Source organism: Anguilla anguilla, chromosome 6 (assembly GCF_013347855.1).
Source record: "Anguilla anguilla isolate fAngAng1 chromosome 6, fAngAng1.pri, whole genome shotgun sequence".
NCBI classification, from domain to species: Eukaryota; Metazoa; Chordata; class Actinopteri; order Anguilliformes; family Anguillidae; genus Anguilla; species Anguilla anguilla.
In genome coordinates, this window is record NC_049206.1 from 48280857 (window position 1) to 48297933 (window position 17077).

Consider the following 17077-nt stretch of genomic DNA (forward strand, 5'->3'; position numbering starts at 1 on the left):
CATTTTAAAAAATTAAAAGAATTTATAGTATATGAAACACCTGAAAGACTTTTTTCTTTTTTTTTTAAGATTACGAAACAATGTAAATCATGGATCAGACAGCATCGATGTCAATATAATTTCTAGACAATGGAGAGCTGGTGTGAGACCTGTAAGTGATCATTTAACCCTAGCATGAAGTCAGTATTACTTTTACGGCTAACAGACCAAAGTTCTGCTTATTTAATATTCCACGACGCGTACTCCACAATGTAGCGTGCACAAACTGCGTGACCGACATACAGCCGCCGAATGAATACGAATGACAACGGCGCTTAAAATGAACACCCCTTTCTTAGCCCACGCCTACTTAGTATGTGAATTTAGCTTTAAACTGTACGATTCTTGCTTGCAGTCTGGGCTTTCATAATTCACAGAGAAATGGGAAGGAGATCTGCAGAACTGTCGCTGGTCGCTCTGGTCTCGCTGCTATTCTGCATTAGTAAATGCGCTTCTGCAGCAGGCTTGGAACTCACACTGCTTCACACCAACGATGTTCATGCACGAATCGAGGAAACCAATGAACGTTCTGGCTCGTGCACTAAAGGTTCATGCTTCGCTGGAGTGGCCAGGAGATTCACCAAAATCAAGGACATCCGGAGTCGAGAACGGAATGTGTTGCTATTGGATGCGGGTGACCAGTTTCAGGGCACCGTTTGGTTCAACTATTACAAGGGCGCTGAAGCAGCACATTTTATGAATAAGCTCAGATATGATGCAATGGTAAGAACTACCCTTTCATGGAAGTGAACTTTATTTTTGCAAATTATGTGGCTAGTGGTAAATCTAAGTGTACGGTGTCGCATACGTATGCATTACACCACTTGTACTGTATATTACTTAGGCCCACTTTTAGTTACAGATGTGCGCTATATTCGTTTCTTTTCTGTGCCATTATTTATACCACGAAAGAAACATTGTGGTTGTACCTTTTTTTTTACCTTTAGCAAAATAAAACATTATACTGCATTGGAAATATAAAACGTTTAACAAGAAAACCGTTTAAAGAGGCTTAATGTACCAAAGCGAATAGCTGAACAACCCCTCATTTTGCACAGTGGAAACTTCCCATCAATGTTAACTATATGGGAAAAGATGAGAAAAATATTTATAGAAAGCTTTATCTTATTTATAGAAAGCTTTATGCTTGTTAAGCGTTTTTCCTTCTTAACACTATATATATATATATATATATATATATATATATACTACAGTGCCCTCATTCTTCCATTGTTGAAGCTTTCTATGGGTATTATACACCTACAACGGGGTCTGAAAGTTTGAGGACACCTCCAAGCCCTGGTTATTGTCATTATTTGTAAAAAAAAAAAAAAAAGAATGCAATTTTGATAGTCCAATTACACTTCTTATTCAAGAATATATAATTGAGATCACCGGGGAAATTGTTAGGATGGCATTCTCACCACAGACACCAGACCTGAATGCAATCGAACATCTGTGAGAATAATTGAAGAGGGAAAAGGCCAAACAGCTAGTCTGTCAAATCTGTACAATACAACTTTATTTGTCCACACGGAGAGGAAGATTGCCTTTGGCTCACATGGCATGACATAGTACACAACAATACACAAAGTATAAAATAAACACATAAGAAACACATGGGAAGTGTTGAGGAAGTTCTGGGATGTAAAAAAAAAAAAAAAGATGAGGTGTTGCTTAAGCTGGTGGAATGAATGCCAAGCACAGTGAACGCAGTGATCAAGGCTAAGTCCGAAAGTAAAATTTTTTACCTTCAATAAATGCCTACTCACTTTTTTTACTTGTATTATTATACAGTATATTGACTTATATTGTTATTAATGTATGTTTTAATAAGAATGATTAACATAATTGTATCAGCCCTTGATAAATAATTTTTAAAAATGGCTTTTTGGTAGTGTCCTCAGAATTTTGGTCCCAGCTGTATATATTGTTTTACTCTTTTATTCTGATTTCTTGAAAGTTATTTACACATGCAATATCATGTAGGTCCCCATTTCATAGGCATCCCGTTGGCAAGGCAAAGGGTTAACCATTTGCTACACAAGGGGAATTGGAGACTGTAAAGCACAAGGCTAATATTACTCCTTAGTATGCCATAATGGACATGTGGACTGGGTAGCAGCAATTTTATTGTTATAGGAATAATTGGAGGAAGGGTAATCCAATCATTGAAGCACAGAGGTGAGGATTTATGTACAAAGCAACTGAATGGGAATGGGCAGGACATGCTTTAACAAAGGTCTCAGCTCTCTGACCTGCCAAGATAAGGGTTATTAGTGGAGTATCCAAGCATGGTGTTATTCCACACAGTTTAAGTTAGGCCACTAATGGGATATGTTCAATTAAGCTGAGGAGGCCAAGAGATGCTATTGAATTAATTAAATGTTGCATTTTTGTAGCACTTTTCCAGATGCTCAAAGTGCTTTTTAAAGTGATGTGTTGGAACTCACCTCAACCACTACCAATGTGTAGCACCCACCTGGGTTATGCATGGCAGCCGATTTGCACCAGAACGCTCAGCACACATCAGATGAGGTGGAGTGGGAGAGAACATTTTTTAGCCAATGAACTCAGGGGATTTTTAGGTAGCAGAATGTTAGAGAGCGAGGTCGGGAATTTAGCTAGGACACTGTGGAACCCCCTATTCTTTGCAATGAGCGTCATGGGGTTTTTAATGACCACAGTTTAACGTCTCATCTGGCAAAGACAGAATCTGCTACAGCACAGTGTCCTCATCACTGTAGTGGGGCACTGGGGTTTATTCGACCAAAGGGAAGACTGCCTCCTGCTGGCGCACCAACACCACTTCCAGCAGCAACTTAGTTTTCCCAGGAGGTCTTCCATCCAAGTTCTAACCAAGCCCACACTTGCAGGGTACATGGTGGCATGGCTTCTGGCCAATTTTGTGCTGCCACTGCGTTTTGTTCAGACTTGCTAAAAATATAATATCACATACTATTTAGCTGCTCTAATTCAGCGTGCAGTTATTAAATGTGTCTTTTATTTAATTTTATTTTATTTCGATTTTTTAGAAATGTATTGACAGGTAATTTTGCCCTTCTGCGATATTTTATTGTGCTGTGTAAGAGGTTTTAACCACGAGTGCTTGCTGGGATAGTAGTGCTGAAAGAATAAGTGTTTATGTTCTGCTTGCAGGCATTGGGAAACCATGAGTTTGATAATGGAGTGGATGGTCTGATTAAGCCTTTTCTACAAGAAGTGAACTGCAGCATTCTCAGTGCTAACATTAAGCCAGATGCTACACTGGCTCCAAAGATAGCCGGCTACTACATGCCCTATAAGATATTTGATGTAAGCACTGAAAAGGTGGCAGTGGTTGGATATACTTCAAGGGAAACACCAGCTTTGTCAAAGCCAGGTAAATTTATCCTCAGTGATTCACGTGCATAATTAGCAAGTTATGAGATAAAATTTTATTGGATAATTTTGAACAGTCATTTTTTAAAAATTGATAGATGTTTGAATACTCATCGAAGTTCCCAGTAAAAATGAGAATTAAGTTACGCAATATTATGACAATTTCATCTTAATATTAATACAAGAAAGCTACTTTCTACTTTCCCTTTGAAATAGTTTATACTGTAAACAGTTACAAATAATGTATGCATTCAGGTAAATAATTTTACATAGTAAAGGAGGCAAATGGCGAAATTATTTAATATGTAAAAAGAGGCTGTAGCTGTTTCAGACAGACTTGCTATTTTACCCTATACAGTATATAGCAGTTACAGTATGTGACACATCAATTGCTGGGAAATGGAAATGCAAATGCCAGTTATCACCATTTTTTGTTTAGTATGCCAGATTAGACTGTCACTGATTATTCTGCCAAAGTCTACAGAATTCTTCAGTCTAGACGTTTAATCGTCTTCTCTCTATTATAATCACTATAATCACTGTATAATAATCCATATTATAATCACTAGCTGTTGGTTATTGTGATCTTTACAAATTCTATGTTGTCTGGAAAGGTTTTATCTGTACTTTGGCTTGTATAGAATAGAATTCCAGAGAGTCGTGTCAACAAGAAGTATGTGTATATATTAAACAACCTACTGCAGTACTTAAATTAACAAGTTAAATGTGGCCAGCAATCATGATTTTACATGTTGGTCCTCATCTTAACAAGAATGTGTTTATCACACTCCTGTTGTGTCACATATAATACTTTAATCCACAACAAAGAAAACAGAAACCCACTAAAAACAGTGATGCCATCCAGTTACAGTATAACACCTCCTATTTCTCCCATCGTAGAGAATGGATTCAGAAAATGTAATGGAGGATGCAGTTAGGTGAAAATTTGAACAGGACTCCAAATCTTCTGCCTTAATGTCTTAAATATGTTAATGCATTAACTGTGGCTTAAATATTGTCAGCCTGATCTCAAAGTTATAGAAAAATAGATATGTCACCATTTCACAGTGTAGTCCACAGTAAAAGACACCTCCACTCACTTAAATAATAGGGAAACGAGGAGTTGTATTCCAGACATCATAACTTTAAATGGTGTTTGGAATACACAGACAAGGCTTTGTTCTGACATGAAATACAGGTACACAAATTCTGAAAGTACGTTACGTTACGTTACAGGCATCGAGAGTAAGACGAATCGTGCCAAATTATGATCTTTGGCTAGATTTCCCCTTCAAGGTTGTGCCATCTAAATAGTCTAGACTCTAATTTCCATATGCCGAATGAGCATGCTTTGTCTCAACTGCTGTTCATAGTATTCTTTGTGTAACTATGTGTGTTGTCTTTTCCTCCATAGGCCCACAATTGGTGTTTGAGGATGAGGTCACAGCTGTGCAGCTCCAGGTAGACAAGCTTGTCACCTTGGGCATTAATAAGATCATTGCCCTCGGCCACTCTGGCTTTGTCACTGACCAAGAAATTGCCAAGAAAGTAAAGGGAGTGGACGTGGTGATCGGAGGACACACCAACACTTTTCTATATACTGGTATGCTTCACATTCAGCGTGAAATCTGCTCCTGGTTCTTGTTCCTAAACTAGCAATTGCTTGAAAGCACTCACAAAATGAAAACACGTTGGTTGAGATTTACCTGCGCACAGATAAATCTGTATTGTCTGACCATTTTGAAGTAGACAGTAGTAATCATCTACTGTCTGCAGTCCATTGTTAGCTGGCCATTTGACATTCATGACTGTGGATAGGGAGGGGGGAAAGGGACAGGGGAAGGAATCAGGAGGAACGAACAGCATTGGGGGGGGGGGACATGTGTCAGTCATTCTTCATCATCATTACAGTGCACCATCATCATCATCATCATGGCATCCAGGGAGCAGGTAGACAATTTACAGTCACAGTAGACATTGTATTTCAACCATGTCATCTAAGAGAGGAGATTGATTTGGCGGCAGAAGGATTTGTTTCAGTACTGATTGCCTGTCAACAAGTTTGAATACCCTTCCATCCCTGTAGAGCCACATGTTCTACCTTGCCCTTTGTGGTCCTTCATAAACATGCAATTTATAATTTTTTTCCTTCTGGTTCAGCTTCTCCCAAGGACACAAGTTATATTATAGAAAATACAGTATTAGTAGCAGTATATACAAAAGTTTTTGGCTAATTCTAAAAACTGAATGACTTATTAAATTAAAAATCAGAGGGTACAGCAATGCTTTTGTGGCTGTTGAACCATTGCAAGTACCAGCGAAATTCACAATTCACAAACCACCTGTCGTGGGTTGAAAGCGCTTGCAGCTTCACTACCTTGGAAAGCGTGACACAGTCGGCTGTCTGGGTCTTGCATATTTAAATTTTATTATTTAAATAAATTTTATCACCAAAATCATTTATATTTATGCAAATAGAGCTCAATACATGAATGTGTTTACTTCGCAATGATACCACAAGTTACCACTCACAGTAAGTATTTTTTATGACTACCTGACACCAGGTGGTAATGAAGTTCTCCCATACAAAAGTATGACTCTTTGGGTTAATAGACGGATATTATTTGTCATTACTGGCTTAGACATGCAATACTACTGCTTGTTGACAAAGATTGCCCCTGGACTTGCCCTTTTTGCTATCTTTGGTAATTTAAGTATGCTTTTAAGAAGACAAATATTACATATGTACTGTATATCCATCAATTCATTATCTATACCCGCTTATCCTGTTAAGTGTTGCGGGGGGTGCTGGAGCCTATCCCAGCGTGCATTGGGCAGGAGGCAGGAATACACCCTAGACAGGCCACCAATCTATCACAGGGCACACACACCATTCACTCACCATTCACTGGAACAATCATACCTATGGGAAATTTAGAGTATCCAATTAGCCTACTGGCATGCCTTTGAACTGTGGGAGGAAACCAAGGTAACCGGAGGAAACCCACACGGGCACGGGGAGAACATGCAAACTTCACACAGAAAGGCCCAGACCGGGATTCAAACCCAGGGCATTCTTGCTGTGAGTGGGTGGGCAGCACTGTTGCCTCACAGCAAGAGGGTCCTGGGTATGTATGTATGTATGTATGTATTGCCTGTGGATTAATGGTTGTTGTGCAAGACCTTGGTATTATTCTTTTCTTCTTAGTGGATTTACCTCAGTGTTTTGGCCTTGATTTCCGGTGACTTTCATGACCACTCATAAATTTCATTAATAACAGAAACGTTTTTACTTATTTAATCTATCTTGTAAAAAAAAAAAAAGTTAAATTGCTGAAACAACGTTGCTTTGCAAAAGCATTGCCAACCCTCTTCGTTTGAACACTGCCTCCCTGTGGAAAGTTCGTATTTCACTGTCTGACAGGTTCCTCCCATGTACCCCTGCTGGTGCATTTTGTGGGTCTCCCAGGCGATAGTTATTCGCAAGCAGAACTTTTTCAGCAGTGTGGATTGCATCACTGAACCGGTCTGTTCCTGGGAGGAACCTGTTTCACTCTGCACACGCGGATAAATTAGCCAGGTTGGCTTTATTCTGCAGAACACGACTGGCACGCAATGGTTCTCAGGCTCTCTGGAGACTGCTCGAACGTCCCTTCCCTATTAAATGTATTTTTTAAATTACATATGGATGAGAAATGGGATTGGGTTCAATCAATGTCTTTAACCTTAATTTAGGAACAAATGCCAGTGTTTGTTTTTACCTCCTCTCAAAATGTGGTTTGAGGAGTTCCAGTGATCACTAAAATTACTTCAACAGGTCTGCGTCTGTTGGAGATGCATTTCTTTGTGAGTTTAATTTTCTGGGCAGATAATGAGTGAATTGTGGTCATGGACACCACAAAAAGAACCGTGGTTATAGCTCATTGTCTTCGTCTATGATTCTTTTTGTTTTTGTTCCCCTTATAGCACTAGTGGGATTTTAGATTACAATGCTAGCGAAAACCAGAGCATCTGTTATTTAGCACAGAAGAATGCCCTGATTTCATTACGCAGTGACTGTTATTGTAGCATAAGAGTTTTGATTAAATGAAAGCAAGCAGTATATTCATTCATGGTGCTAGTTTGAGGCACTGTTTATTTTCAAAGCATTGTTAATTGGTCACTCTGTTAATTTTCAAAGACTAGCTTTGTTTTTCCACAGTGGGAGAAAGGCAGGACAAAAAAAACGTTGCTTATTGGCTGCCAGTCAAGGTTTTTATGCCAATGGTCCCAGTACTGATTTCCAGGAAGCTTCTGGCTTGTCTCTCTAAGAAAGATGCAGGCCTCTCTTTTGAATCTGATTCATGTGTTTGATTTAATTTCAAACACCACTAAATAAACCAACACTAAATTAAAAATAGTTACATGACATGTGAATCCCCAAAGATATGCTCCAACTTTTAGTGGAAAGCCTTCCCAGAAGAGTGGAGGCTGTAATAGCATCAGAGGGGGGGATCAACTCCATATTAATGCCCATGGTTTTGGAATGAGATGTTCTACAAGCGCATATGGACGTGATGTTCGGGTGTCCACATAATTATGGCCATGCAGTGTATATAAGAATGGAATCTGTGTAAATTGCCTTGGATAGTAATGTTTGCTAAATACTAAAATGTAATGTATCCTGCCAATTACCATGGCTGTCAAGGCATTACGTCAGCTGCATAACATGTAGTACTACGTTAGCCAAATATAATACATTTGTAAACCATTAACCTTTAAGGTGTAAGATCTCAAATATGTGATTAGAATGTTCTTAACTGAACATTCTTATGCTGATGTCACAAGCACTACTGGTAATTCAAATCTAAGTTCTAGAACACTAATTTAGAATTTAGTTACGCCTTGGCGGGGGCATGCCCCATACCTATACAGCACCGAGAGTTTGGCACTTTTCAGGGTTCCCCACAGAAATAACCACAACAGCCACAGACACTCAGCCCTTAAAAACATTAAATTCTGTACATTTTGACCCCATTTCAGCAGACAGATTTCATAAACAACTTCACATGTCCACACAATAAAGCCCCAAACTAAGGGGATTTTGCGTTTTCTCCTTCTTCTTCTTCTTCTCTTTCTTCTTCTTCTTCTTCTTCTTCTTCTCATTCTTATTTTTCCTGCCGCCTATCCCACTAATAACATGTCTCCCCATTGGACATTTTACCGACACCCGCCAAATCTTCACCTACACGACCCAATGAAAAACTTGCATACACACGCAAAATACAAATAAATCAAAAGAGGAACATGATCCCTTATCTTAAGGCTCATTACCTCAAATTAGTGAAAATGCACTGGTGAGCGGTAGTCCTCGTTGATTCCTGCCATACTCTAGGCCAGGGGACCTAGCTGTGATCCTGAAGAGCCACACTGTCTGTCGGCAGTTGTTTTTGCCTGAAAATCAGAAACCACATTACACCCAAGAAACCAGGAGACTTTAACTTGGCAATCAACTGCTTTAACTGCTTTAAGTGCCTAGAGTTTTTAAAAACCACTAAATGCTTCAGTGAAAAGGGGTGGACACACCCATTCCTGAAAATTCATTTAAAAATAAGCGAACCAGTTCTCACCTCCACCCACACCCATAACTGAACACTCTACCTTTGGGACGTGGGCGTGGGGGGGGGGGGGGATGGGTTAGCCAACATACAGACTGTAAGCTTAGGGTTGTAACTAGGTAGCTGTTTCGTAGGTGACTTAGTGAATGCACCCATCTTAAATATTGCTTGTATTTTTGCATAGACTGCGTTGTTGCTGTTCTCGTTTGTGTTAGTGTTAATCAGTTTAACCTTCAGGGTCCAAGTTGAACTATGCGGTTGTTCCCTGCACTTGGACCGGTACTTCTCTCTAGGGTTTTTGACATACTTGTTCCTGGTTATGGTTATACACTTTGTTGTACGTTGCTCTGGATAAGAGCGTCTGCCAAATGCCTGTAATGTAATGTAATTGGGATGGCAGGTATGCCATCCCTCCAAGTTACGCCTTGGCGGGGGCATGCCCCATACCTATACAGCACCGAGAGTTTGGCACTTTTCAGGGTTCCCCACAGAAATAACCACAACAGCCACAGACACTCAGCCCTTAAAAACATTAAATTCTGTACATTCTGACCCCATTTCAACAGACAGATTTCATAAACAACTTCACATGTCCACACAATAAAGCCCCAAACTAAGGGGATTTTGCGTTTTCTCCTTCTTCTTCTTCTTCTCTTTCTTCTTCTTCTTCTTCTTCTCATTCTTATTTTTCCTGCCGCCTATCCCACTAATAACATGTCTCCCAATTGGACATTTTACCGACACCTGCCAAATCTTCACCTACACGACCCAATGAAAAACCTGCATACACACGCAAAATACCCATACCTTTTTACTCTGAAACATTTTCAGTATGAACAGCTAGTCTGCCTGTGGCCTAGTGGGTAAGGTTACAGTCTTGGGAACACAGGGTCTGAGGTTCAAGCCCAGCTAGGAACAAGTTTCTTTAATCTGCTTTTACCCTCACTAATAATTGTCTATTACTTCTCAATTATTGCTTTTGCACCATATCTACCAGCCGTTCCCCGAACGTATACACTGTATTATGCACGTTCAATTGTTAACCGGCTACAATATTGCAAAGCCATATGGATTCAACGGGAGCTCTTTTGTACTTACTCGCCTGTGTTCTTCTTTAAAACCACGGACAGGTTTGCTAATGATATTTCACGCATTGCATAGCTATGTCATGGTGCTGCCCTAACAAAGTGACAGACTGGTAAACCTCCAGTTGAACGATTAAATCCCGCCTCGTCCTCAGGCAGATAATTTCCTCTTTTACACTAACGTTCTCTTACGCTTATATTTGCTTTACCAAAACTCACTCATGGCCACCCATATACATTTCATGACGGCAAATGTATTCCTTTTATTAAAAAGTTACACCAGTTCACTGCTGTGCCATTTCTACTAACCGCATTTCTTCACTTGGCTACCGTACAAAACCTTATCAGCAAACGCCACGTTTCTGCATTCATGTTACCTCGCCCTGTTCTCTATCTAGCCACATACAAACAATTACTACGTACGTACGTTCTGCAACTCCCCATTAAAACATTACATTTAAAATCATGATTCACTCATAATTATAACTACTGGTACTGAACATGAAAAAAACACAGCAGTGCAATATATTTCACACGTTACTTAACCCTCCACTTTAACAGCTAACGCTTTATAGCGACTGTTATATATACCATTCGATAAGCAATATAAGCTCGCTCATGGTCACTCCATTTACTTCGCACTATACTCCGTGATCATGTCAACCTTCACCTACATGCCCATTCTGCTAAAAACATATTGTTTCAACTACGCAATTTCATAATTTCATCCTAATTTCTCTCACACTGTTGTTATTTTCTCATATGCAAAGCCTGCTGGGACATATGTGTCTGCTCCTATTCTCCACTGTCATGTTTTCCGGTTCTAGTTTAGCAAAACAGCGAAGAGGATTTCTACCTGCAGATAAGGCTATCAAAATGCCTTATAAACCTTACAAACACTAAATGTGCATCGCCACGAAATAACAGACAACGGAGCAGGACAGAAGGCTACACAACTTGCGACCTAGGGAGTTATAATTCTACGGGCTTGCTGATTCTTTTGTCAGTCAAGGCTCGTTGGATGGACGTCAAATCCATGAGTACATACACTGGCCATATTCATCTGCGTTTCTGATACGTTTACACTTACGCCACCGCACCCTTCCTCACAGCCACTGTTTTACATACATAGCAAACCGAAACTGCTGAACGGTACACGCTCATCAGACTGTATACAAATTCACACAACGATAGCCATAATCCACAACCGTTTCTTACAGGGTCACTTCGCATTTCTCACTCTCATAATAAAACGCTTTGCAAAAAGAAATGATATCTCATAAAAAACACGTTTTCAACGTACAAAAATGCCAAGTTACTCAAAAGTATTGATATCAAAATGACGCCAAGTTACGGTACTACAAACAATATAGGCTATCTTGCCTCACCAAAATGACATAAGATGTATTTCAAAGCAATGCTACCCAATATTTCCTCAATTCTTTCAAGTCACTTGGCCCTGTGTGTATAAGCAATTGTATCTCTGATGGAAATGTCTTGCATTTTGAAGTGTCACAACACACTGGAGAAAAACTTGACGCTTTAAATTTTTTTTTGATTTTTTGATATTTTGGATTATTATACCCAAAGGAAAATTATGAATGCGCATCCTCCTGAAAATGGTTCTATGAATTCATTTATATGTGATAGTTGGATTGAAAGTCAGGTTTGTGTTATGAAAATCATGACAGAGGATTTTGGCATTTCAGACCATTTAAATTCACAAATATTGCTTTGCATCTTTGCTTAACTGCAAAGTTCTGATGCTCCCCAAACCTGTATCCTGTCTGTGATTGAAGGGACGCCCCCATCGACAGAGGTACCAGCGGGCCCTTACCCCTTTATGGTGCGGTCCGAACATGGCTATGATGTACCCGTCGTCCAGGCCTATGCTTTTGGGAAGTACCTGGGCTACTTGAAGGTGACCTTTGATGAGCAAGGACGTGTGGTGACCTCAACAGGGAATCCGATCCTGCTTAATAGCAGCATACCAGAGGGTAAGTGGCATGGACATCCAATCAGCAGGCTGCCAATATGGAAAATTCATTGATATTCAATTTTATTTATTTATTTTTATCATGCAAGTTAAAATGCTGAACTATAAGGCCAACCTTCTCCAAAGGGATAAAGCCCATTGTATGCTGTGTTGCCTTATTCCAAGGCTTGGGTTCGCAATTAATGTAGTGACATTATTATTATTATTATTATCAACAGAATAACCAGATTTCTAATCACACGAGGGTCTGGAAAAATGTTTTTAAAATGTGTTAATGGACCAGAAGTGTACTTGACTGGGATGAGAAATTTGTCAGCACAAGCAGCATTCCTCAAATTTTAGACCAGCTGTTGAAATTATTGAATTAAGCGATATTTGAGATTAATGTGAATGCAGACTTTGGTGTCAAGGCTCACTCTCCGTTTGCACAAACCAGCTAAAATAATAATGGGGAGTGACCACCACAAATCCCCCTCCATGGGGATCCGATAAGAAGCAGAGCCCCCACGTGGATGCTGGGGCGGTGGTGGTGGGAGCACAAGACATTCCCAAAGGCGCACAGCTGCAGCAATTCTTTGGTTCAAAATGAATGTATTTGTTTGAGAAACAGCATTCCTACAGCAATGGTATTTCTAGAACAGCAGCTTTCTTAGAAGAATTCTTAAAGCGGAAATTCCCAAAGTGGCAATTCTTAGACTGCAATTCCTTAGCCCAACAACAGCAGCAGTGCTAGAAATGCATATAAACGCAAGGTAGCAACAATTAGCAAGTCTTCTATTCCCCGTGTGAATGCTTATTCTAATAGCAGTGTGCACAATATGCAGTACCATAAATGCCTGTTGCCAATAGTAGTATCCACGTATACACATATCCAATAAAGACTATGCAACCATTAGCAATCTACAATCCATGCCAAGCTATAGTTAGCCGCAATAATGTAATCAACCCGATATCTATAGTTGTGTGCATACATGCAATCTCTAAAAAATATGTGCAAAATATCATACTAGATACAATCAGCCCAACAGTAATGACAAGTATGATGCGATGTAAGATACGGCTGGTTTTCTTTGAGCAGCAGCAATTCCCTTGAGCAGCAAAATTTCTGATCATAATGTCAGCAACACTTATTGGCATCTAAAAACCAAAACAGCCACTCGGTGCTTGCAATGGTAGGTAGTAACAACCGGTTAGGAAGATTTCCAAATAACCCACCTTAAAATAACCAAGCTAGGAGAGGAAATGTCCGGGTTACACATCGCTTGGTTCGCGCAATTAAATAACCAAATTCTACTTAAATATAACAATGCCCTTCCATTGTCTTGGCAGACCATATAGGGCTATCCAAGTTGATACGGGGAGAGTACGATGAGTTAAATGTTCCTGGCGGTAGACAGGAGTTGGCGGCCTAACACGGGAGTTGGCGGCCTAACACGGGAGTTGGCGGCCTAACACGGGAGTTGGCGTCACTTAGTTTTATACACCGCTGCTGGTCAACTGTGAATACCTCTGACTTGATGAGCATAAGAACGGGAATGCAGCATTCAACTGCTCAACAGATAGAGTATGCTGTCGAGGACTGGGTTGTGCTTTATTTGCTGCAGCTCTAAAATGGTGTACTGTACTGTATGCAATCACGTCTTGTGGTAACTGATAGTGGTATCCTGTTTTTTTTTTCTTTTTTAGATCCAGTTATCCGTGCAGATGTGGGGGAATGGATGAAGAGCCTGGCAAATTACTCTTCGCAGTATGTGGGAAACACCCGGGTGTACCTGAACGGCACCTTCGAAGAGTGCCGTTTCAGGGAGTGCAACCTGGGAAACCTAATATGTGATGCAATGGTGAGTGGTGGGAATGGACAAAGCAGACCATTTCATTGACCAATCACTGTGCACTCTAGCTTCACTGTCTTTTACACCTGTTGCAGAAGTACTGTTATTTTACCTTCCCTTTGAAAGAGTCATTTGGAGCCCTGTGGAAAGTGTAATTAAATTATTTTGTGTTTACAACATGTATTGCAAACAGTGAAGATACTGCTTAGTTCCTGTGCACTGTAATGGCAGTCATTGAGTCTTATTGTTTTATAAACCTTGCCACTTCTTGTAACTTGTTTGTTGCTAGCATAAGCGCTGTGGTGGGCAAGTCATGGAAACACAGTGCGCTTTCTACCTCTCTTTTAGATTCACCACAATATCAAGTACGCCGATGAGGTTCAGTGGAACCACGTCAGCTTGTGCATCCTGAACGGCGGGTCCATACGGGGGCCTATCGACGAGCGCAGCCGAAACGGTGCGTGTGGGCAGCGCGGTCGCTCTAGCGAGGCCCAAGATATGACGAGCTGTGACCACTGACCCTGTCTCCTCTCTGACGTTGTGCGTTTTCCAGGTTCCATCACTATGGGGGACCTTATTTCTGTCTTACCATTCGGAGGCACGTTCGATTTAGTGCAGCTGAAGGGATCGACGCTGAGAAAGGTCTTTGAGCATTCTGTAAAGAGATATGGAGGTGGCACTGGGGAGTTTCTTCAGGTGTCAGGTAATTAAATTCAGCTTTTTTTCTTGGCGAGGGGGGGGGGGTTCTGAGAGGCAGGAGTTGAATGCTGATTGGCTCAGCAATAATATAGGTAAGTACCACCTCTAACTTCTAACTTAGGGCTCAATTTTTATTTTTATTTTTTCACACCATGCTATATTCTTTGGTAAGGCACAGGGAACAACATTGCATTTACAACAGAAGTAGGATAAAAATAAGATGAAAATAAGATAAAAATACTATTTCTACTACAGGTGAGCAGAAAAGATCGAGTTCATTTAAGTGCCCTTACTCTCTCGTAGGGATCCGTGTTCAGCTGGACGTGTCAAAGCCCCCAGACAACCGCGTGGTAGGTTTGAGCCTCCTGTGTACACACTGTCGAGTGCCCAGCTATGAACCCCTGGAGGCTAACAGGACCTATAAACTGGTCCTGCCGTCCTACCTGGTTGACGGAGGCGATGGGTACTCGATGATCCGGAATGAGAAGCTCAAACACGACACCGGTAAGCCCTTTAGGCATAACCGAAATACTTGTAGAGTATAGTAGGCTAGTATGGTATGCATTTTGTATGTGAGTATAAAAAGTTTAGGTGAGTGGTGAGTGAATGGTGTTTGTACCCTGCGATAGATTGGTGACCTGTCCAAGGTGTATTCCTGCCTCTCGCCCAATGCATGCTGGGATAGGCTCCAGCACCCCCGTGACCATGCCCTGGCTGGGATAGATAATGGCTGGATGGAAATTCAAATGCTAACAGTGCTGTACAATTAACAATCATAAAATACAGGATCTCCAATAAGTGTTATCTCAATATTAGTACATTACTATTTAATGGTAATTGCTTATAGGCCTACTTATAATTAAATTGAAAATGTGGCTTGTACTTTACTTGTCCACTTTATGTGTTAATAAGAAGGTGAATTATTGTGCACAAGATCAATGACTTAGAAGGGATATTAAGTAGGAAAAAGTTTATCAGACTAGGAGAGGAACCTGAGAGTGTTGGTTGCTTTATTTCCAGGCGACTTGGACATATCCGTTGTTGCCGACTACATCACCGAAATGGAGCGGGTCTATGCAGCTGTGGAGGGTCGGATCACATTCGTCAACTCCAAATCGGGACCAGTGAGTGCAAGTCATGTGACCAGGCCGCAACTGCTCCTGCCACTCCTGGGCCTGGTCTGGACCCTGTCGGATATCTCGTTTTTAGATTATCGCCTTTGAGAAAGAGGCAATAGTCCCTTTTTGCACTGGGATGTAGGAGCTAAAAGCAGAGAGGAACTGTCCACTACGGGTCTGAAAGGGCTGGTGAGGTGCGTTCATGTTTGCTTTCCCAACGCACATTGAGAGCCGTGAAGATTATGTAAAGTAGGAGGGTCTATACCCAGGAAATGCATATTCACTGTTCTATTTGATGAACATCGGTTATAGTGGTCTTTAAATTTTTTTTCTAATTTTTTCCTTGCAGTTTAGCTGAGTGGCCCAGTTCAGCTAAATGCAAACCTTTTTGTTACGAGTTGCCGAGTCAATTTCCCAGATGAATGTCGTCCTCCAACCAGATACTGATCATAGCTTGCACCTCCTCGTTGACCACGATGTTGTGATTTCCTTTTTCCATTTCAAAACTTGCTTGCTCTCTCACTGCTGATAAATGTTCAGTACGGCAAGTTCCACCCGAATCATTGACAGACCTTAAAAAGGTACTACCTTGCAAGCAAAGACTAAAAAGGGGATATGAAGCATGCCCCAGTAGCCTAACCAAAATTGTTCCTCTGGTGGAAAAGGGGCTTTAGTTCCTGAGTTCTGCAAAAAGTTAATAAGTTATGGAAAATTTACTGTGTTGGAAAAGGGGCTAATATAATTTGATATGGGAAACTTACTCCTAGTCCACACAATATTACATTGTTATCAAGTGGCCTGCTCTATTTAACCTGACAATTTGACCTGACTACCTGTCACACACCCCCCCTCCCCCCCCCCCCCCCCCCCAACAGGACTAAAAGGGAATGTCTTTAGGCAATGAAAAGCCCACACTGAGGGTCTTGTCTCTGTTCTGCCCAGCGTGGCCACAGAGGATAATGATTTCGTTTTTATTTAAAGTTTTAATGCCAATCTCTGAAGTCTATGTCGATAATGGTTGTTGAGGCCTGTCAGTTTTAAATTTACATTTTTTTTAGAGGCAGTTCCAGTTTCAAGGTCAGTGTAGTACAATTGGCCTTGTCACATGGATAATATTTTGATATACCTGAAGTTGAAGATTGCAATACTGGCTGGACTTAACAATTATTGCCTACAGCTATCTCCTCTGTTGTTAAAAGCAGAAGCAAATTTTTTGTAGAGGTATTTAATAGCTAAGCTGAATTACCTCCATTCATGTTTTGTCTTGTTAGAAAGAGGCTATAACTATGAATCTTTTGATAATAATATTGTGGAGTTAGCCTTGCTTCCA

The 17077-nt window shown here is 40.6% G+C and overlaps 1 protein-coding gene across 1 annotated transcript; it reads left to right on the top strand.

Annotated features, from left to right (window-relative positions):
* Positions 1-285: 285 nt before the first annotated feature.
* Positions 286-16078, top strand: nt5e (5'-nucleotidase, ecto (CD73)). The gene is made up of 9 exons (XM_035420595.1): positions 286-762; positions 3199-3421; positions 4835-5023; positions 11902-12099; positions 13785-13939; positions 14279-14387; positions 14484-14633; positions 14933-15133; positions 15650-16078. Exons 1-9 carry the CDS (start codon positions 421-423, stop codon positions 15850-15852), a joined length of 1770 nt encoding a protein of 589 aa, XP_035276486.1. The 5' UTR covers positions 286-420; the 3' UTR covers positions 15853-16078.
* The last annotated feature ends 999 nt before the right edge of the window (positions 16079-17077 follow it).